The sequence below is a fragment of the Orcinus orca genome, chromosome X (genome assembly GCF_937001465.1).
Source record: "Orcinus orca chromosome X, mOrcOrc1.1, whole genome shotgun sequence".
Lineage (NCBI taxonomy): Eukaryota > Metazoa > Chordata > Mammalia > Artiodactyla > Delphinidae > Orcinus > Orcinus orca.
The window spans coordinates 44,088,514-44,112,216 of NC_064580.1; the positions used below are offsets into that span (position 1 = coordinate 44,088,514).

General features: G+C 41.7%; 1 protein-coding gene across 3 annotated transcripts; it reads left to right on the plus strand.

The window, feature by feature from the left end:
- The first annotated feature begins 527 nt into the window (after window positions 1-527).
- Window positions 528-14,905, plus strand: GAGE10 (G antigen 10). Of its 3 annotated transcripts, XM_049704653.1 has the most exons (9): window positions 528-3,328; window positions 3,550-3,641; window positions 4,182-4,290; window positions 5,292-5,383; window positions 5,922-6,030; window positions 7,503-7,594; window positions 8,133-8,241; window positions 10,917-11,042; window positions 13,702-14,905. In XM_049704653.1, the coding sequence occupies exons 2-9, from the start codon at window positions 3,558-3,560 to the stop codon at window positions 13,722-13,724; spliced, it is 744 nt and encodes a 247-aa protein (XP_049560610.1). In that variant the 5' UTR covers window positions 528-3,328; window positions 3,550-3,557; the 3' UTR covers window positions 13,725-14,905. The 3 variants fall into 3 exon arrangements, with proteins under 3 accessions (XP_049560610.1, XP_049560611.1, XP_049560612.1); XM_049704654.1 differs by lacking the exons at window positions 5,292-5,383; window positions 5,922-6,030; XM_049704655.1 differs by lacking the exons at window positions 4,182-4,290; window positions 5,292-5,383.
- The last annotated feature ends 8,798 nt before the right edge of the window (window positions 14,906-23,703 follow it).

Consider the following 23,703-nt stretch of genomic DNA (forward strand, 5'->3'; position numbering starts at 1 on the left):
TCTGGTGGATGAGGATGGATCTTGTCTCTCTGGTGGGCAGGTCCACGTTTGGTGGTGTGTTTTGGGGTGTCTGTGGACTTATTATTATTTTAGGCAGCCTCTCTGCTAATGGGTGGGGTTGTGTTCCTGTCTTGCTAGTTGTTTGGCATGTACAGCACTGTAGCTTGCTGGTCGTTGAGTGGAGCTGGGTGCTGGCATTGAGTTGGAGATCTCTGGGAGACTTTCGCCGTTTGATATTATGTGGAGTTGGGAGGTCTCTTGTTGGCCAGTGTCCTGAAGTTGGCTCTCCCACCTCAGAGGCACAGCACTGACTCCTGGCTGTAGAACCAAGAGGCATTCATCCACACGGCTCAGAATAAAAGGGAGAAAAAGTAGAGAGAAAGAATTAGGAGAAGCAGGAAGAAAGAAAGAAAGAAAGAAGAAAAGAAGGAAAGAAGGAAAGAAAGAGAGGAAGGAGGGAGGGAGGGAGGGAGGGACGGTGGGAGGGAGGAAGGAAGGAAGGAAGGAGGGAAGGAAACAAAAAAGAAAGAAAGAAAGAAAATAAAGTAAAATAAAATAAAGTAAAAAATAATAAAGTTATTAAATTAGAAAATAATTATTAAGAAAAAAATGAAAAAAAAAAACGGACGGATAGAACCTTAGGACAAATGGTGGAAGCAAAGCTATACAGACAAAATCTCACACAGAAGCATACACATACACACTGACAAAAAGAGGAAAAGGGGAAAAAATCATAGATCTTGCTCTCATAGTCCACCTCCTCCATTTGCGATGATTCGTTTTCTATTCATGTATTCCACAGATTCAGGGTACATCAAGTTGATTGTGGAGCTTTAATCCGCTGCTTCTGAGGCTGCTGGGAGAGATTTCCCGTCTCTTCTTTGTTACCACAGCTCCCGGGGCTCAGCTTTGGATTCGGCCCCGCCTCTGCGTGTAGGTCGCCGGAGGGCATCTGTTTTTTGCTCAGACATGACGGGGTTAAAGGAGCCGCTGATTCGGGGGCTCTGGCTCACTCAGGCCGGGAGGAGGGAGGGGCGCGGAGTGCGGGGCCAGCCTGCGGCGGCAGAGGCCACTGTAACGTTGCACCAGCCTGAGGCCTGCCGTGCGTTCTCCCGGGGAAGTTGTCCCTGGATCCCGGGAACCCGGCAGTGACCGGCTGCACCGGCTCCCCGGAAGGGAGGTGTGGAGAGTACCTGTGCTCGCACACAGGCTTCTTGGCGGCGGCAGCAGCAGCCTTAGCGTCTCCCGCCCGTCTCTGGGGTCCGCGCTTTTAGCCGCGGCTCGCGCCCGTCTCTGGAGCTCCTTTCAGCAGCGCTCTTAATCCCCTCTCCTCGTGCACCAGGAAACAGAGGCGAGAAAAAGTCTCTTGCCTCTTCGGCAGCTCCAGACCTTTTCCCGGACTCCCTCCCGGCTATCCGTGGTGCACTAACCCCTCAGGCTGTGTTCACGCCGCCAACCCCAGTCCTCTCCCTGCGCTCAGACCAAAGCCCAAGCCTCAGCTCGCAACCCCACCCGCCCCGGTGGGTGAGCAGACAAGCCTCTCGGGCTGGTGAGTGCCGGTCGGCACCGATCCTCTGTGCGGGAATCTCCCCGCTGTGCCCTCCGCACCCCTGTGGCTGCGCTCTCCTCCCCGGCTCTGAAGCTTTCCCCCTCCGCCACCTGCAGTCTCCGCCCGTGAAGGGGCTTCCTAGTGTGTGGAAACCTTTCCTCCTTCACAGATCCCTCCCACTGGTGCAGGTCCCGTCCCTATTCTTTTGTCTCTGTTTTTCCTTTTGCCCTACGCAGGTACGTGGGGAGTTTCTTACCTTTTGGAAGGTCTGAGGTCTTCTGCGAGCATTCAGTAGGTGTTCTGTACGAGTTGTTCCACGTGCAGATGTATTTCTGGTGTATCTGTGGGGAGCAAGGTGATCTCCGCGTCTTAGTCTTCTGCCATCTTCCCTGAGTAATTTTGAATCATATGCTGGACGTTTTGAATATTAGGTTCTGAGGCCTGGGCTTATGCAAATCCTATGGAGTATATTGTCATTTCGGTTTTAGCAGGCATTCTACTCATTTCACAGGCAACTACCACAGCCCTTGTCATAGTGGGGGCTGGGATAATGGAAAACGGGCCACAAAGGGGAGAGGGGAAGTTGAAAGTTGGGAGGGGCTTGGGGGCGTTACTTGAGGTATCTGAACCCTGGAGGGACCGGAAGTGCAGACGAGTACAGATCCGGGAGTTCTCTGTGGGGTCCCGTGGAGGGGCGGGGAAACCAGCCCACGCAGCACGTGCGAGACGCAGTGCGCATGCTCAGGGCTGCACGCCTTCCCGTCGGCCCTTGTGCGGCGTGTGCAACGTCGTCTGGGTGCGGAGCTGCGCGCATCGCGTCTTAGCCTCTCCGTTCTTTCTGCCTGGCTGAGACTCACCAGGTAGGTCCACAGATCTGTCCTGCCTGGAGTTTAAGTGTGCGTGTGTGTGAGGGGGAGCCAGCGGGCTTCGGGCGGGTCAGGCGGTGTGATCTATGGCCTCTGAGGAGGAAAGCCCTCGAGGTCGTTGTCCTCACCACAGGTGTCATGGCCACCATAGCTCTCGTCCTGGTGGCTGGCAAGGGAGGGCGGTGGGCGGTGGAGGTTAGGGAGGTCAGATGAAGGTAGAGCGAGTCATGGTGGCGTTATTTGCAGTATCTGGGTCCTGGAGGCCCTGGAACTGCAGACAGAGCACAGAATCCGGAGTCAGCAGTGGGGCCCGGGGCATGGGGGTGGGGCGGGAGGTAAAGGAAAGGCCTAGACACTAGACCAATGTGGGGTTGTAACGGCATCCTGAGATTTGTAGTGCCCCGAACAGGGTGCCAAGGAAGGAGAGTGCCTCATAGGAGTCTTTATTGCAGCCGCTCAACTCTGCAAATGCAAAAATAGCCGTAGGCAATATGCGAACGAGTGAGTGTGGCTTTGTGTTCCAAAAGAATTTAATTAGGGTGGGGGCAAGGGCTTGGTAAACAAGAGTGTGACGAAAGCAATAGTCCCTAAAGTTTTAAATTTCCAGTAGTATTTTACTAAATGTCTCCATAATGGTGTATGAAGTTGTGAATCCAAAACTCATCAGAAATGTGTTCTTGTCTTTTACTATGTTTGTTTGTTTTTTTTTTTTTTTTTTTTTTGCTGTACGTGGGCCTCTCACTGCCGTGGTGTCTCCCTCTGCGGAGCACAGGCCCCGGCCATGGCTCACGGGCCCAGCCGCTCCACGGCAGGTGGGATCCTCCCGGACCGGGGCACGAACCCGCGTCCCTTGCATCAGCAGGCGGACCCTCAACCACTGCGCCACCAGGGAAGCCCTACCATGTGTTTTAAGGTGATTTTTCTGTCAGCTTGGCCATGACATAAACAATTGCTTTTGCAAGTTGCCAGATTTGGTGTGATTGGAAAGCACACACATTTAAATTACCTTGAGACTTATTTTGAAAATGTGTTCAATATTACAAAAATAGTATACATCATCATTTGGCCACAGAAGTGTTCAAATATAATTATTCTCTTAAGTGCATTTTCCAAATGACAATGTTCTGTTTTCAGTGGGAAATATGAGTCGGAGAATAAAGTCAACATACAGACCTAAAGAAAGACGTGATGATCAAGGCTATCCCAGGGCAGTTGGGCCTGTGTTTGTAAGTGTTTTAACATTTGATGATTTTTATTAGTAGAAATTAATTTTTGTGCAAATGTTGTTGAACTAATATAGATACAGTGATAAAGGTCTTCCATGTGATAAGGAACATTGATCCAGGAGGATTACACTCTGGTGTTGCCTGGATGAATGCTGTTACGTTCCTGGGGAATTTGACTGATGACTTCCTTCTCATGCTTATTAACAGATTGCACACAGCCATCCTGACATAGATTAAAATAGCTTCCAAAGTCCTTGTGGGTAACAGTTTTCTTGGAGTAGCCTCTCTGTGGGAAGAGTAACTTTGTTAAGAATAAGTATGCTGGGAGCTCGAGGCCTTTTAGGGCATGAGCCACCTTGTCTCCTAGCATGGACTTGTAATACAACTTTCTCTGCTCCAAAAAAAAAAGTGTACTGAATAGTATTTGAAAAATGTCTTTAGATTTATTTATGATCAAATGTATCTTTGTATTTTGTATATTTATATTGTTGACGTGTATTAGTAACAAAACTTTTCATTTGCACACACACACACCCATAGTTCCAGCAGCCCGGTGATAAGCAACCTCAACAAGAGAAGCCACTAACTAAAAGTCAGGACATTATACTTGGTCAAGAGAAAAAGGATGAAGGAGCATCTTCACTTCAAGGTGAAGGGAAAGGGAAGAAGAATGCTTGTTGGGTGTGTGTGTGTGTGTGTGTGTGTGTGTGTGTATGTGGTGTCTCATGCATTATGATATACCGGTCAGAGAAGGAAAGAAAACAATAGAAAGGGATCTCAAACATGGCCTGAAAATTGGCTGGAGAAGTGAAGAGAGTATAATTTGCAGCTTAGGGCAATCCCTCGCTATAATAAATTTTCCCCAATTTATGAATGAGAAAATTGAGGCTAAAGGATTGGGCTTATCAAAGAGCACTTGGCTTTTGAATACAAAATCAGTATTTCACTCCAGAGTTTGTGTCTTCCTACCATGAGTGTTGCTGTAAAAAAGGTGAATGATTTTGCTCAAAACTCAAATGTCTGTACTGTAATGTAGCTCAGTATTGCCCCAGTTCAATGTAGTAGGATAGAGGCTCCAGAAATGAGTCATGCATGATGGCCATTGTTTCTGTAATTGATATTTTTACATGGTAAGTTTGATAAAAGCTGGATAGTTCAGGAGACTGGCATACAAGTAGCTGGTTTAGTATGATTTTTTATAAGTGTTTTTTTTTTTTTTTTGCGGTACACGGGCCTCTCACTGTTGTGGCCTCTCCTGTTGTGGAGCACAGGCTCCGGACGCGCAGGCTCAGCGGCCATGGCTCACGAGCCCAGCCGCTCCACGGCATGTGGGATCTTCCCGGACCGGGGCACGAACCCGCGTACCCTGCATCAGGAGGCGGACCCTCAAACACTGTGCCACTAGGGAAGCCCTACTATGTGGTTTAAAGTGATTTTTCTGTCAGCGTGGCCATGACATAAACAATTGCTTTTGCAAGTTGCCAGATTTGGTGTGATTGGAAATCACGCACAATTAAATTACCTTGAGAATTATTTTGAAAATGTGTTCAATATTACAAAAATAGTATACATCATCATTTGGCCACGGAAGTGTTCAAATATAATTATCCTCTTAAGTGCATTTTCCAAATGACAGTGTTCTGTTTTCAGTGGGATATATGTGTCGGAGAATAAGGTCAACATACAGACCTAAAGAAAGAGGTGATGATCAAGGCTATCCCAGGGCAGTTGGGCCTGTGTTTGTAAGTGTTTTAACATTTGATGATTTTTATTAGTAGAAATTAATTTTTGTGCAAATGTTGTTGAACTAATATAGATACAGTGATAAAGGTCTTCCATGTGATAAGGAACATTGATCCAGGAGGATTACACTCTGGTGTTGCCTGGATGAATGCTGTTACGTTCCTGGGGAATTTGACTGATGACTTCCTTCTCATGCTTATTAACAGATTGCACACAGCCATCCTGACATAGATTAAAATAGCTTCCAAAGTCCTTGTGGGTAACAGTTTTCTTGGAGTAGCCTCTCTGTGGGAAGAGTAACTTTGTTAAGAATAAGTATGCTGGGAGCTCGAGGCTTTTTAGGGCATGAGCCACCTCGTCTCCTAGCATGGACTTGTAATACAACTTTCTCTGCTCCAAAAAAAAAAGTGTACTGAATAGTATTTGAAAAATGTCTTTAGATTTATTTATGATCAAATGTATCTTTGTATTTTGTATATTTATATTGTTGACGTGTATTAGTAACAAAACTTTTCATTTGCACACACACACCCATAGTTCCAGCAGCCTGGTGATAAGCAACCTCAACAAGAGAAGCCACTAACTAAAAGTCAGGACATTATACTTGGTCAAGAGGAAAAGGATGAAGGAGCATCTTCAGTTCAAGGTGAAGGGAAAGGGAAGAAGAATGCCTGTTGGGTGTGTGTGTGTGTGTGTGTATGTGGTGTCTCATGCATTATGATATACCGGTCAGAGAAAGAAAGAAAACAATAGAAAGGGATCTCAAACATGGCCTGAAAATTGGCTGGAGAAGTGAAGAGAGTATAATTTGCAGCTTAGGGCAATCCCTCGCTATAATAAATTTTCCCCAATTTATGAATGAGAAAATTGAGGCTAAAGGATTGGGCTTATCAAAGAGCACTTGGCTTTTGAATACAAAATCAGTATTTCACTCCAGAGTTTGTGTCTTCCTACCATGAGTGTTGCTGTAAAAAAGGTGAATGATTTTGCTCAAAACTCAAATGTCTGTACTGTAATGTAGCTCAGTATTGCCCCAGTTCAATGTAGTAGGATAGAGGCTCCAGAAATGAGTCATGCATGATGGCCATTGTTTCTGTATTGATATTTTTACATGGTAAGTTTGATAAAAGCTGGATAGTTCAGGATACTGGCATACAGGCAACTGGTTTAGTATGACTTTTTATAAGTGTTTTTTTTTTTTTTTTTTTTTTTTTTTGCGGTACACGGGCCTCTCACTGTTGTGGCCTCTCCTGTTGTGGAGCACAGGCTCCGGACGCGCAGGCTCAGCGGCCATGGCTCACGGGCCCAGCCGCTCCGCGGCATGTGGGATCTTCTCGGACTGGGGCACAAATCCGTGTCCCCTGCATCAGCAGGTGGACTCTCAGCCACTGCGCCACCAGGGAAGCCCTAAAGTGGTTTTTAAAAGGTGGTTAAATCCTTCTATGGTTAGGAAAATCAAAAGATTAATTATTCTAAGACTAACATGAGACAGACATTATTTCTCCTGGATATATATAGTATTTTGAAGCAAAACATTTACATAACTTAGGCCACTATTAAAGGTTTGTAGAATATGACTGGCAACAATGCCCTTTCATTTCTTTCTACCCCATTTTCTTTATTCTCATTGTATATTTGACTGTTATTCATAAATAATTTTACTGTTATTTTGGTTATTTTATTTTTTTTTTGTGGTACGCGGGCCTCTTACGTCCATGGCCTCACCCGCTGCGGAGCACAGGCTCCGGACGCGCAGGCCCAGCGGCCATGGCTCACGGGCCCAGCTGCTCCGCAGCACGTGGGATCCTCCCGGACCGGGGCACGAACCCGCATCCCCTGCATCGGCAGGCGGACCCTCAACCACTGCGCCACTAGGGAAGCCCTACTATGTGTTTTAAGGTGATTTTCTGTCAGCTTGGCCATGACATAACAATTGCTTTTGCAAGTTGCCAGATTTGGTGTGATTGGAAAGCACACACATTTAAATTACCTTGAGACTTATTTTGAAAATGTGTTCAATATTACAAAAATAGTATACATCATCATTTGGCCACGGAAGTGTTCAAATATATTTATCCTCTTAAGTGCATTTTCCAAATGACAATGTTCTGTTTTCAGTGGGAAATATGAGTCGGAGAATAAAGTCAACATACAGACCTAAAGAAAGACGTGATGATCAAAGATATCCCAGGGCAGTTTGGCCTGTGTTTGTAAGTGTTTTAACATTTGATGATTTTTATTAGTAGAAATTAATTTGTGTGCAAATGTTGTTGAACTAATACAGATACAGTGATAAAGGTCTTCCATGTGATAAGGAACATTGATCCAGGAGGATTACACTCTGGTGTTGCCTGGATGAATGCTGTTACGTTCCTGGGGAATTTGACTGATGACTTCCTTCTCATGCTTATTAACAGATTGCACACAGCCATCCTGACATAGATTAAAATAGCTTCCAAAGTCCTTGTGGGTAACTGTTTTCTTGGAGTAGCCTCTCTGTGGGAAGAGTAACTTTGTTAAGAATAAGTATGCTGGGAGCTCGAGGCTTTTTAGGGCATGAGCCACCTCGTCTCCTAGCATGGACTTGTAATACAACTTTCTCTGCTCCAAAAAAAAAAGTGTACTGAATAGTATTTGAAAAATGTCTTTAGATTTATTTATGATCAAATGTATCTTTGTATTTTGTATATTTATATTGTTGACGTGTATTAGTAACAAAACTTTTCATTTGCACACACACACCCATAGTTCCAGCAGCCTGGTGATAAGCAACCTCAACAAGCGAAGCCACTAACTAAAAGTCAGGACATTATACTTGGTCAAGAGGAAAAGGATGAAGGAGCATCTTCAGTTCAAGGTGAAGGGAAGGGGAAGAATGCCTGTTGGGTGTGTGTGTGTGTGTGTGTGTGTGTGTGTGTATGTGTATGTGGTGTCTCATGCATTATGATATACCGGTCAGAGAAGGAAAGAAAACAATAGAAAGGGATCTCAAACATGGCCTGAAAATTGGCTGGAGAAGTGAAGAGAGTATAATTTGCAGCTTAGGGCAATCCCTCGCTATAATAAATTTTCCCCAATTTATGAATGAGAAAATTGAGGCTAAAGGATTGGGTTTATCAAAGAGCACTTGGCTTTTCAATACAAAATCTGTATTTCACTCCAGAGTTTGTGTCTTCCTACCATGAATGTTGCTGTAAAAAAGGTGAATGATTTTGCTCAAAACTCAAATGTCTGTACTGTAATGTAGCTCAGTATTGCCCCAGTTCAATGTAGTAGGATAGAGGCTCCAGAAATGAGTCATGCATGATGGCCATTGTTTCTGTAATTGATATTTTTACATGGTAAGTTTGATAAAAGCTGGATAGTTCAGGATACTGTCATACAGGTAGCTGGTTTAGTATGATTGTTTTAAAGTGGTTTTTAAAAGGTGGTTAAATCCTTCTATGCTTAGGAAAATCAAAAGATTAATTATTCTAAGGTTAACATGAGACAGACATTATTTCCCCGGATATACATAGTATTTTGAAGCAAAACATTTACATAACTCAGGCCACGGTTAAAGGTTTGTAGAATATGACTGGCAACAATGCCCTTTCATTTCTTTCTACCCCATTTCCTTTATTCTCATTGTATATTTGACTGTTATTCTTAAATAATTTTACTGTTTTTTTTTTTTTTTTTTTGCTTTACACAGGCCTCTCACTGTTGTGGCCTCTCTTGTTCGGAGCACAGGCTCCGGACGCGCAGGCCCAGTGGCCATGGCTCCTGGGCTCAGCCGCTCCGCAGCATGTGGGATCTTCCCAGACCGGGGCACGAACCCATGTCCCCTGCATTGGCAGGCGGACTCCCAACCACTGTGCCACCAGGAAACCCCTATTTTGGTTATTTTTTAAATTTAAAAGTTAAATAATTTTACTTTGTTCTACATGGGATTTATTTATGGAAAGTTACATATAGGACCTTTGGACCTAAATATAACTTTTGTTTATTTTAACGAAGTAAGTTTCTGGCTACCCCAGTAGAGCGTGGCTGTCACAACTGTAAGATTTGTCATGGGCCTGCAAATGCACTGAGCTAACTCTTCAGAAGATTACCTTTTAATTGTAATTGAAATCCTATACGTGGTATAGACTTCAGGCTTTGTAAATAGCTGATGCTCACTGCTTTTAGTACACTTTAGCAAAATACAGAAATTATACGTTTATTATGGTTTATTCTTAGACCATTTAAAATAAAGGTTTCATAATACAGGAAAACAAATATGTAAAGTCCATTTCTAGTTTCTGCTAATGATGCAAAAATAACCCCTTACTGAACTGTACACTTAAAAATGGTTAAGATGGTAAGTTTTATGTTACGTGCTTTTTAAAACAATTTTTTTGTTCTTTTGGCCATGTGGCTTGTGGGATCTTAGTTCTCTGACCAGGGATTGAACCTGGGCTCTCAGCAGTGAAAGCACAGAGTCCTAACTACTGGACCACCAGGGAATTCGCTGTTATGTGTTTTTAAACCACAATTAAAAATAAGATCACTCTTGTCTTCCTGAAGTACAACGTAGTTGTCATGTATTCTCTTTAATTTTTACTTTATATTTCTAAAAACATAAAATTTACAGAAAATTTGCAAGAATAGTACAATTAACTCATAAACTTTTCACCTAGATTCACCGATTGTTAATAGTTTTTACCACATTGGTTTCATATCCTCTTCCCTTCCCCTCTATATGTATACACACACACATACACACTTACTGATATGTTTGCTCTTATTACTACTGAGTCATTTAGATAAAGGTTCAACTATCATGACCCTTTACCCTAAGTACATTAGTGTATGTATAGCCTGAGAACAAAGAAAAAGTAATTCTCTTGGCTCTAATCACTGTACAATTATCAGAATCAGGAAATTTGACAATGAGAATATGCAATCATTAAATACACAGTGTATATTCAAATTTCCCCAGTTGTCCCAATAACTTCCTTTATAGAATTTTTTTTTATCCAGAGTTCAGTCCAGGATCATGCATTGCATTTAGTTGTCATGTCTGTTTAGTTTTCTGGCATTCATGACACTTGACATTTTTGAAGAGGACATACCAGTTGGTTTGCAAAATGTTAATCAGTTTGAGGTATTTTTTAAGACTTTTTTCCCCACTCAACATTTATCGTTGTCTGCTCATGCCATGTAATATGCTAAGTACTAATAGGAGACATGGTTTCAACCTTGAGCTCACAATTTAGTCGGAGAGACCCAAACGAATCACTGATAAGTACAGTCACAGGTACAATATGGGTAAGTACAAAGGGAGCACCTAATTTGTCTGAGGGCAGTCTTGGGAAAGGAAGAGTGTAATAAAACCCTGTTTCTTGTAACAGACTCCTGAAATAATGCTCTTGGGATTCTCATGCATCACATTTATTACCACACTAGCCTAAGGCTTTTACTTCATAACACTGAAGGAGTGAATATTATCATTCCCTTATTTATATCTCAAGTTTTACTTCTTAAATTGATAAACTTTTTATTTGCAAGGTCCTGCCCTGGAAGCTAATCAGCAGGAACTGGCTCAGCCAAAGACTGGGTGTGGGTGTGGAGATGGTTCTGATGTCAAGAGGAAGAGACTGCCAAATCCAGAGCCCATTAAAGAGCCAGAAGCAGGTATGTTATTTATTATGCATGCAAATTATAGGGTGTCTGTTTTCCACAATATTATATTTTTAATAATATAAAGATAACATTACTGTTGGTTTAATAGCAGAGTTCACATATAAAGCTGATTTGAAATGTAGTTCAGACCTTAACTATCAGGTATAGAAACAAATTGGGTCAAAGCCATATTGAATTATAAAATGAAAGCATTTTCTTACTTTTAAGTATAAGCCCTTTAACCAACAGTTAATAATTTTCAGATGCTTTTATAGAGATCTGCATTTAACAAACGTGTAATGCATTTGTAACACACATCAGTTTGTATGAAATACGCTGAAGCGCTGAAGTAGGTTCCAGTACCAGCTCCAACATAATTTGTGTGACTCTGGGCAAATCCCTTAATTTCTAAACCCATCTTTGCTCTTATAAAAATAGTGACTTCAAATCAGATATTTAAAAATTATTTTCAATTCTCATTTTTACTTACTCTGGTTCTGTTGCATAGAATACAAAGATAAGCTGCTTTATGTGATTTTGTTTATCATAAATCATCAAATCCTGACCTGAGTCAAATTACATTTGAATTGAGGTTTCATCACTACTAAGAAAATGAACTAACACTTTGCTTGATATTTGTTATTCTGTTGGAGTTCTGAATGCCTGTCCTCGGATTCTGTTGAATTCTGAATTATCTGGCTTTTAAAGAACAATTGCATTTTATTTTTTCTTCCAGTTTTATTGATGTATAATTGACAAAAATGTGAACAATTGCGTTTTATTTTATTTTTTTGCGATACGCGGGCCTCTCACTGTTGTGGCCTTTCCCGTTGCGGAGCACAGGCTCTGGACGTGCAGGCTCAGCAGCCATGGCTCACGGGCCCAGCCGCTCCGCGGCATGTGGGATTTTCCCGGACCGGGACACGAACCCGTGTCCCCTGCATCGGCAGGCAGACTCTCAACCACTGCGCCACCAGGGAAGCCCAACAATTGCATTTTAAATCCTTCCCGGAATGAAGCCTCAGATGACTGAATAATAACATATCAAGAGACAGTCTAGTCTCTGGTCTCTGTGGGTGATCAAGTAGAGAGTGCATGTAGTCAGTGATGGTCAAGGTGACTGTTAGTAAGATACCTGTGCTGAGCACGCTCCCTGTCCCCACTGTCAGTCTTAATGAGCTACTGTTCCTAATAAAATGTGGATAGTATGATATAATCACCTCTAACCATGTCAAATGTGTGAAAATTTTGCTCCTTGAGGCATCAAATTGTTAAGATTGAATTTCAAAGACCGTAACTGAAGTACTTCCTGAGTAATCAATTTAAGTGTGTTTTACATGTGTGTTTTCCAAATTACTGACCATTAATCACACAGCTTCTGAATTTAAAGGAAGCACTTGATGTTTAGAGAAGAAATTTCCCTGCATTAGTCTTCTAAATATTTTCACTTTACATTCCTGGTCCATTCCAGACTCTTTACGTTAAAAGATAGTTTTCAGGCTACTTTCAGGAACCTACTGAACATGGCTAAAATGTACTCATAGGAAGATCATAGCCTTAAATACATAGGCTGTTAAAAAAGATAATAAAATTACATGAGCATCCAATATAAGAAAATAATAACAAGGCAACAAAATAAATCTAAGGGGAAGAGGAAGGGGATTCTTAATAAAAGACAGGTATGAATCATTAGGAAAAGGAAAAATAATACAACTAATAAATCAATGAGATTGCTCTTTTAGAAAATATTTGTGAATAGAAGATCCACTAGTTTAAATAATCTTGCAGAAAACAGACAAAAGGCTAAGTGTACACAATAAGGATTATGAAAAAGACACTAACAGATATTGACTATATTATCTTTCTGTCTATCTAGATATTTGGCTCTCCAGGTTTTTTTCCTTTCTCTCCACCCCACTTCTGTCCTTTTTTTTCTTCCGGACTGTGAGACATGGTACTATTTTCCTTCACAATGTGATGTTACTTTTGATGGTAATGACTTAAAACTAGTGTAACCATATAATTTATTATACAAACTGGAATGCTTTTAGGTGTGTAGAGAGTCACTACTCATAGGAGTATGGATGAAAACAGGGACAAATGGTTAACCTACTACTATGTAAGGGCTAAACTGGCTCATAGAAAGTTTTGTACTTTTCCACAGTAGAGCCAAAACAAATGCAATACTAGCCTTTCTGTTTTCCATTTAAGCAATTCTAAGTGTGACATTACTGTTTTAGATATCCTATATTAAGAATTTTTTTTCAAGTCAAAACATTTAAATGAACTTTTTAAAAGTTTCTTTTGTTTCTTAGGTTTTTTATTTGTTGTTTGGTTGGATTTTTACTAAAAGTATAAAAAAATGTTGCTTTCTACTTAAAACTACTTCTGAATGGAAGCATTGGGCTTAATCAGTTCTGAACTTGAACAGTCTCTTTGTTTCTCTGTACCACTAGAAAGAGTGATGTGTTTAGCAAATATTGTTGAAGTGCCTGAAAGTCTACCTTCAAAGTCTCTACAGAAGTTTAACTGTATATAAGCCAAGGGTCACCCTTAGGGTTCTGGTTTTAGTCCATTTTATAAAACTAAGACTGTAGTGTCCTCTGTATCCCTTTAGCGTCATCTGAATAAAGTTCTAACTAATATTCCCAAATGTTATGTTATCTTACAGGTGAAGGGCAACCACAGGTTTAAATGAAGACAAACTGTAACCATGCAGGCTGTTCTTGTGTTGGAAATGTGACTGTAAAATTCTCTCAGTAAAGTTTTGCAGTTTTGTCCAAAGAAGTCTTGCATGTCTTCTGTTAAATTTATTCCTAGGTATTTGATGCTATTGAAAATTGTACCTTTTTTTGGAAACTTTATATTTTGTTTGATCTGGTATATAGAGACCTAATTTTTATGTGTTGTTTTTTCTATCCAGCAACCTTGCTAAAATATGCTTATTAAGTCCTAAAGTTTATCTTTAGATCCTTTTCAGTGTTCAACATACATAATCATATCATCTTTGAATAATAATGTTTTGTTCCTGCCATTTTAAACATTACAGCTTTTATTTCCTTTTCTCATTTTAAAGTAGATAGTAGATAGTGGATATCCTTGTTTTTCCCTGATGAGAAATGGAAAATTTTCAATATTTCACCATGGTGTTTACTGTGCTTTTCTTTTGGTAGATACACTTTATCAAAGTCATTCTATTTTATTATTCATTTGCTTAGAGTATTCGTGTTGATTACATGTTGAATTTCACCAAACACTTAAAGTGCATTTATTGAGATGATCATAAGATTTTCCCCTCTATTAATATGTTAATGGGTTGAATTAAATGGATAAGTTTCTATGTTTAAGCCAACTTTATATTCCTAAAATAAACAGTTTGGTCATGAGTAATCTATGTCCTAATAATTTGTTTAGGATTATGTGTGTCCCCATGAGTGACACTAGCCTATACTTTTATTTCATGTACTCTCTTTGACTTTGGTATCAAGGTTATGCTAGCTTCATACAATGAGCTGGGATGTAAAACCTCTTCTATTCTCTAGAGCTTCAAGGCTGTGAGTAATGTGGGGCCAGGCTTTCCTGTGATCAGCTGTTTCTGAATTGCCTTTCTCTTTGAAGATTGGACTTTACTTAAAAGGTAGAGACAGAAGGGGCAGCTCCAGGTTGCCATCCCTTCAAACTTTGTGAGGTGCCCATCTTCCCTGCAAGATACCTCTAATGATGCTGTCACTCTGAAAGCTACCTGCTCCTGTTTCTATGCTGATACCAATCTCCTGTACACAGAAAGTTAAAAGTCACGGCTCTGTTAACTTGCCTAGATGATTTTGATCTGTCCTGTATGGTCACGAATGGCTGACCAACCCTGGAGCTGTGTACAGTTATGACCATAGCTTCATCTATTGAGTTCTATAGATCTATAGATCTATAGTTCTATAGTTCTATAGATCTATAAATCAATCTATATTTGATTTACTATAAAAACTCACATTTATAGAGTATGTACTGTTAGCCATTTTTGCGTGCTAGATTCTGTACATGTATGACCTCATCAGGTCCTCAAAAAGGAAGTCAGAGTTTTCACAAAATTGAGAATCTCTGACTCCAGTAAAAAGCAGATTGGGGGTTCGAGTTCGAAGTTCAAAACCCTTGCTCTTTTCTCAGAGTAAAAGCTCCTGAAGTGTTGAGTACAGAACTGATGCTGTATATGATGACTTCAGTTATAATGTGATGTTTTTATAAGATTTAATTTAAATTTTAAAAATATATAAAATTGTTTGACTTAAAAGGCTTTGTTCTCCTCTTGAAGGAAGGGTTTCCCAATATGTGAAACACAGACCACATACTGCAGATGAAGCGTTGCCCCAGATGGTATTCCAGGCGAAATAATTGATATTAAAAACAAACATCTAAAAGTAGTAACATGCTTATCTTATAGTGCTACAGAAAAGTATAACTAGAACACTAAACCTTTTGGGGACAGTTTGTGGAGAGACAGAGAAAAAAACTTATGCCACAGGCCTCATGGCAAAATGTCACAACATCCCCTGCAAACACCCCTATCCTTCCAAGTTATTCAGAGGTGGGGAGGGAGCAGCCACAAATCTCTTTATTTCTTCTGCAAAATCCTCCACTGGCATGACAGTCACAGATCACACTCAGAATCCCCCAACTGCCCGATTCCAGCCTTACACCCCTATTAATATATACAATGAGAGCCAAGTTACATCTCTGAGCTCGCATTTTTATCTTAACACCCCAAAAATCAGTTCTGAAGAAAAGACCCTGCTCAGAATCCATCCCGCTTAAGGAATAATAAATGCAATTATTTCTCCCTCTTAATACAGGTTTAAAGATATTTCCTGACCCAAAAGGACTGAAAATCTATGGTTCAAATAAAAAGACTAAACGTAAGGTATCCCAATTTGCTACAAAATATGTGAGAAGTCCCTAGGCTGTAGAGTTGGATGAAAGGATTAGAATGTAGGTAGAAGAGGGAAAGGGAGCAGGGAAATTGGCTGAGGCCAAACGACTTGGGTCCTACCTATTCTGTCTGCTTATAGGCCATGGCATGAAATAGCCATTGGTTTCGATCCTGCCTCTGACATGCACTGTGTGATGGTGGGAAAGGTATCTATATCCTTTGGGTCTGTTTCTCCGTTTCTAAAATAGGAATTAAAATATTTACACTAAAGGATTGCTGTGGTGAAATAAGTGAGGTAGCATATGGATACATATGGTGTTTGCCATGGGGGATATTACACTGGTGGGGCAGACAAGTCACATAAACAGAAGAGCAGTTGAGGTGCAAAGGAGGAACACAGGGAAGGAACCTAGAAGAAAAGTGATGAATGAGGTGGCCACAAAGCAGGAGGAAAACAAGCAGAGGAGACTCGTGAGGGTGAAAGAGGCCAACTGGACTTCCCACACCCACTGATCACTGGGTTCACATACTTGGTTCTGTTGATATAAGGCTGAGTGACATCTATGCCTTACACTTAAAACTAAAATAACCAGATTGGCAGTGTTGTGTTTATTCAAGAAGTATTTATTGAGAGCCTAGTCTGTTCCTTAGCCCCTTTGTATATGGGAAGGCTTTAGCGAATTAGCCAATGCAGCCCCTGGAGGCTGATCTGAGAAAGCAGCAGTGACTAAGGTTCATTATAAATATAAATGTGGGCAGTACACTGGTACTAGATGATTCTGGCAAGAGTGTGGGTAAAGGGCACAAGCTCCCTGTGCCAGAGATTCCCAAGATCACCCTCAGGCTTGATGATCTGTTAGAAGGACTCACAGGACTCAGAAGCTATTATATTCATGGTTTGGTTTATTACAGTGAAAGGATACAGATTAGAATCAGCAAAGGGAAAAGGTGTATGGGATGGAGTCCAGGAGAAACCAGGTGCAAGATTCCTTTCCCAGGGGTCCCTTCCCAGTAGAGTTGCATGGGGACATGTTTGTATATTCTCCCAGCAATGGTGTGGGACAATACATGTGAAATGTTGCCAACCAGGGACGGTCATCTGAGCCTTGGTCTCCATGTTTTTTTTTGGGGGAGTCAGTCACATAGGCATGCAGAGTTCATGTGACTGATCTCAGTTACTCAGACCATATCTCCCCAGAGCAAAACCAGACAGTCATCATAAATCACATTGTTAGGATAAACTTATTTGATCCTGCTGGTACAGCATGGCCCAAGGTCTCAAACATGCAAAAACTCTTATCAGGCAAAATATTCGAAGGGCTCAGAAGTTATCTCTCAAGAGCCATCCAAGGGCCAATCCCAGAGGCAGGCTTTTCTTTGGTATGTGCAGGATTTGAGCAACCCAGGCCCACTGAGGTAACCCTTTCCTGCACATCCCCCTCTAAGAGAACAGAAGTTTGCAAAGAGAGATTTCCTATGATCTCTTGTTTATAATGTATTATTTCCAATAACCAAATGCTAGTTTCATAATGGTGTAGGGAGGAAAAATATCTTTTTTCTCTATCCTTTGAAGTTCTTGGCTGGGGCTGCTGTAACAAAAGAAAGATAACAAGAGAAAAGCATATTAATTTGTTTAATATAAGTTTTACAAGACCCGAAGAAGTGGTTAAACCTGAGCGTTTTATGCTAGATTTGATGAAGAGTGGGAAGTCCTGGAAAAATGTGATAAGATAAAAAAGAATGTGAGCCGAGTGTAATAAACTAGGGGAAACATCAAGGCCTGTCTGTTCAGATTCTTGTCAGTGTCCCTGTGTCTTTGGAGATAAGGATGCTCCTTTCCTCTGGGTAGAGGGAGGGCACCTCTCACATGAGGGTCTTATGACCTGTTTCAGAGAAAGGTCAGAAAATCCTGCCTGTACTTGCCGTTTCTTAAATTCCTTCAGCTGGAAGTATTCAACATGTCAAGGTGCCATATTTTGGAGTAGTGGTTCCTGAACTTCATCATCCTCTAAACTTGATTATCTAGTGTCATCATCACTCAGACAAAACCCCCCAATCAACCAAGCCAAACCAAACCAAACCCAAAACCAAAGACAAAAAACAATCTTGTCTGAGCCCCTGCCGGGAATCAAGCTCCTTGCTCTGGGCTAGGCAGGCTCTGAGGACATAGGAATGATTGATTCAGGCAGGATATAAGTTCTCAAAGAGCTCAGAGTTAATGAGTAGAGAACCATCCAGAACATAATGATAGAACAACTATGATGAGAGCCATGGCAGGGGAGAGCCAGGGGATGATCAGAATACAGAGGAGAGCCCTGTAACCCAGGTGGTCAGGAATGGCTTCTCCCAGGGGATGATGTGAGTGCTCTAGGTACTGCTTCACTGTAAGTACATTTCAATCTCTCTGTTACTACCCTTATTAAAAAAAAAACTCACTGTTCTATTATCCTCATTTTATAGGTCAAGTAATGGAAGATAAGAGAAGATAAGTATCTTGTTCAAGGTCAAATCACTAGTCCCCAGTGCAGCTAGTTTTCAACCCAGGACTCTTAGAACCCCTATGTACTTCTCATTATAACCATCTATTTGCTTTTAATATTGTCTTCTGTCTTAATTCACATTCACCATACATATGTTTCTTTGCTCTGCTTGTCCCATAAATTCTTTCTCTTTAATTCATCAGGAGTTTGTTTATTTATTTATTTTTACAGCTTTAGTGCCAAACCACCAAAATATTTTTCAAACTGGCTGTACAATTTTGCATTCTCACCAGCGGTGTATGAGGGTTGCTTCACATCCTCATTAACTCTTGGGATGGTCAGTCATTTTAATTTTAGCCATTCTAAAAGGAGTGTGTGGCATCTTCTTGGGGTTTGAATTTGCATTTCAACATGTTGAGCCTATTTTCATGTGCTAATTTTTCATTCACATTTATTCTTGTTTGTTCACATTTCTTGTTTTATTGGGTTGTCTTTTTTTTGGCTGCATTGGTCTTCGTTGCTGTGTGCAGGCTTTCTCTAGTTGCGGTAAGCGGGGGCTACTCTTCGTTGCGGTGCGTGGGCTTCTCATTGTGGTGGCTTCTCTTATCATGGAGCATGGGCTCTAGGTGCGTGGGCTTCAGTAGTTGCAGCATGTGAGCTCAGTAGTTGCGGTGCACGGGCTTCAATAGTCGTGGCACATGGGCTCTAGAGCTCAGGCTCAGTAGTTGTGGGCACACGGGCTTAGTTGCTCTGCAGCACGTGGGATCTTCCTGAACCAGGGATCAAACCCGTGTCCCCTGCATTGGCAGGTGGATTCTTAACCACTGTGCCACCAGGGAAGTCCCTGGGTTGTCTTCTTTTTTTTTTTTTTAGGATCTACTATTTATTTTTATTTTTACTTGGTATTCTGAAATTTTACAGTAATATCCCTTTGTCTAAGTCGTTATTCATTTGTGTTGGATACACATGGCCTTCATTTCTAAGGCACATTCTTGGATTATTTCTTCGATAATTTTCTCTGCCTTTTCCTCTGTTCTCAGTATCTGGAAAGTTTTAAACTCTAATTCTAGATCACCTTTATTAAGACTTAAAAAAATTGTTTCACTCCTTTTGTCTTTATTTTTCTTTCTGGAAGATTTGCTCAACTTTTTTTTTCAAGCCTTCCATTGAATGATTCATATTAGCTACCTGATTTCCAGGAAGTTTTTTGGAAATCTGTATTTTTTCACTTCAATAAAAAATTAAAAAACAAAAAACATCTACTTTTTGGGAATTCCCTGCTGGTACAGTGGTTAGGACTCCACGCTTCCGCTGCAGGGGGCATAGGTTCTATCCCTGGTTGGGGAACTAAGATCCTGCAAGCCTCACAGTGCGGCCCAAAAAAAGTGTACTTTTCTACTTTTTCTTAATTAATGGGTGATTAAAATATAAACATACACTTAATCCAATTAAGGTCTCTTTATTGAGTTCTGAAACCAATATTATGGCAAATTCCAACAAAATCTTGGAAATTCATTTTTTTCCCTTCCCAATGGAAGAGTTTACAGAGCACTGAAGTTGTGTGTTGCCCATAGACTTACAAACCCTGGAGTCCCCTAGCTTTGACAATAACCTTTTGTAAAGGACAAAAGATGGCCCATGGGAGCAGAAGTTCTTAGGTTGTATCAACTTTGGAGTGTTTTCAGTGAGTTGAAAGCCAGGGAAAACTGGCTGATGTTTGCTCTTTCCCCCAAGTCACCTGATGACTGTCTTTGATTCAGAAATATAGGTGAAGAGGCACTCAAAGGATGACAGAAAATGCAGGGAATGAGGGAATGTAGGGAGTTGTTTTTTGGTTTTTGTTTTCTTATGGAAGGAGATAAATCCCTGACATCTGGTCAGTTTACACTCAAGTTTACGCATTAAAGGTGTTTGGAAATCTTTTTATTGCTCAGGCTTTGGATCACAGACCTTTGTCAGGAACTGTGTGGCTGGGTCAGAAGTCATGCTGAAGACTGGTGTCAGCCCCCCTCAGCCAGGGCTCCTTAGAGAAAAGATACTTATCTAGGCCCCAGGTAAGGCTTATAGTTGCACAAATTGGTCTATGTCATAGGGACAAAGGCCTCAGGATGACCAGAGACCACCAGATGTGTCTGCTGGGAATCATGAGGCTGAGAATCCGGTGATGAATTCCCCAAAGAGGCACCAGCCCCTCCAGGCTGCTCAGCTCAGGTCGGTCAGGGTCTTGGGCACCTGGAATTGCAGGACAAGCATTTGCAGCAGTTGCGGGTAAGCAGCCTCCCCCTCCTGCACGAAACATTTTGCTCTGGGGTCCTGGTAACAACCACTGCTTCATTTAAACAATTATTTATTTACTTTAAAATTGCGGTTAAAGATACATAACACAAATTTTACCTTTTAAACCATTTTTAAGTGTACAGTTCTGTGCCAATAAGTACATTTACATTTCTGTGAATGATCACTATCATCCATCTCCAAAACTCTTCATTTTGCAAAACTGAAACCCTGTACGCATTACACATGACCTCCCCATTTCCCCCTCTGTCTCTCTTTCACTCCTGATATTGGTAATTTGTCTCCTCTTTGATTTTTGTTTGTTTGTGTTTTTGGTCCGTCTGGCTAGAGTTTTATCAGTTTCATTGATCTTTCCAAGGAACTAGTTTTTAGTTTCATTGATTTTTTTTCCCTCTTGTTATTCTGTTTTCTTGATTTCTTTTCTGTATTATTTCCTTCCTTCAGCTTGGCTTAATTTTGTTTGTCTTTTTCTAATTTCATGAGGTGGAAGCTTAGATCATTGATAGGAGGACTTGATGGAGTTCAGGACATGCTTCTCCCAAATATGGCACCTTGGCATATTGAAAACTTTAAGCTGAAGGAAGTGGAGAAAACAGCAGAAGCAGGGAGGTCACTCTGACTTTCCTCCTGCCCTCTCCCCTGAAACAGTTCATACACCCTCATGTGAGAGGTGCCCTCCGCATACCCAGAGGAAAGGAGCATTCTTATCTCTGAAGACAAAGGAACCTTAATAAGAATCTGAACAAACAGGCCTTGCTAACTTTCCCCCAGTTTACTACACTTACCACATGCTCTCTGACCCTATCATATTTCTCTATGACTGTCTAGGCTTCATCAGACCTAGAATAAAACTACTCAGGTCTGTTTCCTCAGGTCTTCATTTCCTTATGAAGGTTCCCGTGTCATGTAAAATTTATATTAAATGAATTTGCATACTTTTCTCCTGTTAATCTGTCATTTTACTTTTCAGACCCAACCAAGGACCCTAAGAGGGTCAAGGGAAAATTTTTCCTTTCCTATAACCTTCTTTTCTAACATAAGTATTTAATGTCATAATTTTTCCTCTAAGCACTGCTTTAGGTGCATACCACACACTCTGTTACATTGTGTTTTCAGTGTCATTTAATTAAAAATATTTTCTAATTTGCTTTGTGACTTACTCTTTGATGCACCCATGGGTTATTTACAAGTGTCTTTCATTTTCAGACCTTTGGAAATTTTCCAGATATTTTTCTGTCATTGATTTCTAGTTTAGTTCCATTACAGCCAGAGAACATACTGTGCATTATTTCAATTCTTTTAAATTTGTTAAGATTTTGTTATGACTCAGAATTTGGTCATATGGACATTGGTTTTCCTTCTTCCACTTATAAGGATCTTTGTGATTACACAGGGGCCATCCAGATAATCCAGGATAATCTCCCCAGCTCAAGGTTCTTAACTTAATCACGTCCTCCAAGTCCCTTTTGCCATGTAAGGTGACACATTCATAGGTTCTGGGGATTAGAATGTGGACATCTTTGCGGGGGTCATTATTCTGTGTATGACACCTCCTTTCCCGCCCCCAAGCCCTTGTGGTGACTGTCACTGTCCCCAAATGTGTCCATAGATGTGGACATATAGGGCTTACCTCTAAGAGTAGCAAGGTCCCCATCCCACAAGGGAGAAAAATCCAGCAACAGTCGATGGCCTTAAGAATAATAGTGGCCTTTGTCACCTTCTGAGATGGCCCACACTCTGCCTGTGGAGTGTGTTTCTCTCTAAATAAATCCACTTCTTACCTAAAAATAATAATAATAATAATAGCGACAATGTTGATCATAACAGGTACTGTTTGCACTGGGCTTGCCATGTGCCAGTGCTTTGCATGAGTTATACTTGCCACTGTCTCCATTTTACAAGTGAGAGTCTGAGGCCCAGCAAGGTTCTATGATTTGCGCAGTGTCACGCAGATGGGAAGTAGTGGAGGAGCCAGGGTTAGAACTCCAGCTTTCTCCACAGCCTGTGCCCCTAAGCCACTGCCTCCAGTTATGACCATGACCCCCAGAGGTCAGGGGAGACCTCCTTAGAATGGATCGTTTATGGACCTAGAATTGTAGGATGGATTTTAGGGTTTGCTAGTGGCCAGATCACTACCTTTTATGAACCTACAGAGAGGCTGTTTGACTCCACCTCTCTCTGTGTCTGACTCTCTGATTCTGTCTCTTCTCCTTCCCTCCCTCTCTTTCTCTGTCTCTCTCTTACACATACACACAGAGCATGGTATCTTATACTTGTGGCTTAATCTACATAATTTAGGGGTTATGTATCTACATAACTCAGGGGATGATGACCCTCAGTACACGTGGGGCATGCCTTACCCAAAGCTCCACATTCCTGTCCAGGATAATCTCCTCAGCTCAAGATTCTAGGCCATTAAAGTGGCCTAGTTGTTGAGAGCGAGCGGGAGGCAGCCCGGGAGAGTGAAAGTCTCCTGTGGGCATCTGGGGGGAGGTGGGCAGCAGACCATGAATGGTGCAGGTGTCTGGACAAGGACTTCTGGACACCCCAACACGTGTGTTCCCAAACCTCCCCTCGCCTGCCACCAGGCCTCCCCTTCCACCCAGGGGCCTCTTTAGCCCCCTCCCCCAGCCCTATTCACAGGGCCTCAGTTACACCCTCACCCCATTTGTGTCCTCTCACCCAGCACCCAGTGCTGCCTCAGAGGATCCCTTCAGGACCCTGCCAGCTCCCTGCAAGGGCAGAGGTGTCTTCAGGACACCTCGCTCCTGCCCACAAACAGGGGTCTCTCAAAAAGTCCCTGTGAGGGCGGAACTGAAAATCTCTCCAGGATCCAGATGAAATCCAGACCCAGACCAGGAGTCCAGGGCAGTTCCCGCAGGGCTGGGTGGAAAGGGAGAGGGTCTCTGAGAGCAGGAGTGGGCTGGGTGTCCCGCAGGAGGTAGGATGACAGAGTGCAGGGCTGGGTCTGTGAGGA

Coding starts and splice junctions, on each gene's coding strand:
- GAGE10 (XM_049704653.1), top strand. CDS start 3,558: ATGAGTCGGAGAATAAAGTCAACATACAGACCTAAAGAAAGACGTGAT. Junction 8,242..10,916: donor AGGAGCATCTTCAGTTCAAG/GTGAAGGGAAGG, acceptor TTTATTTGCAAG/GTCCTGCCCTGGAAGCTAAT. Junction 11,043..13,701: donor CATTAAAGAGCCAGAAGCAG/GTATGTTATTTA, acceptor GTTATCTTACAG/GTGAAGGGCAACCACAGGTT.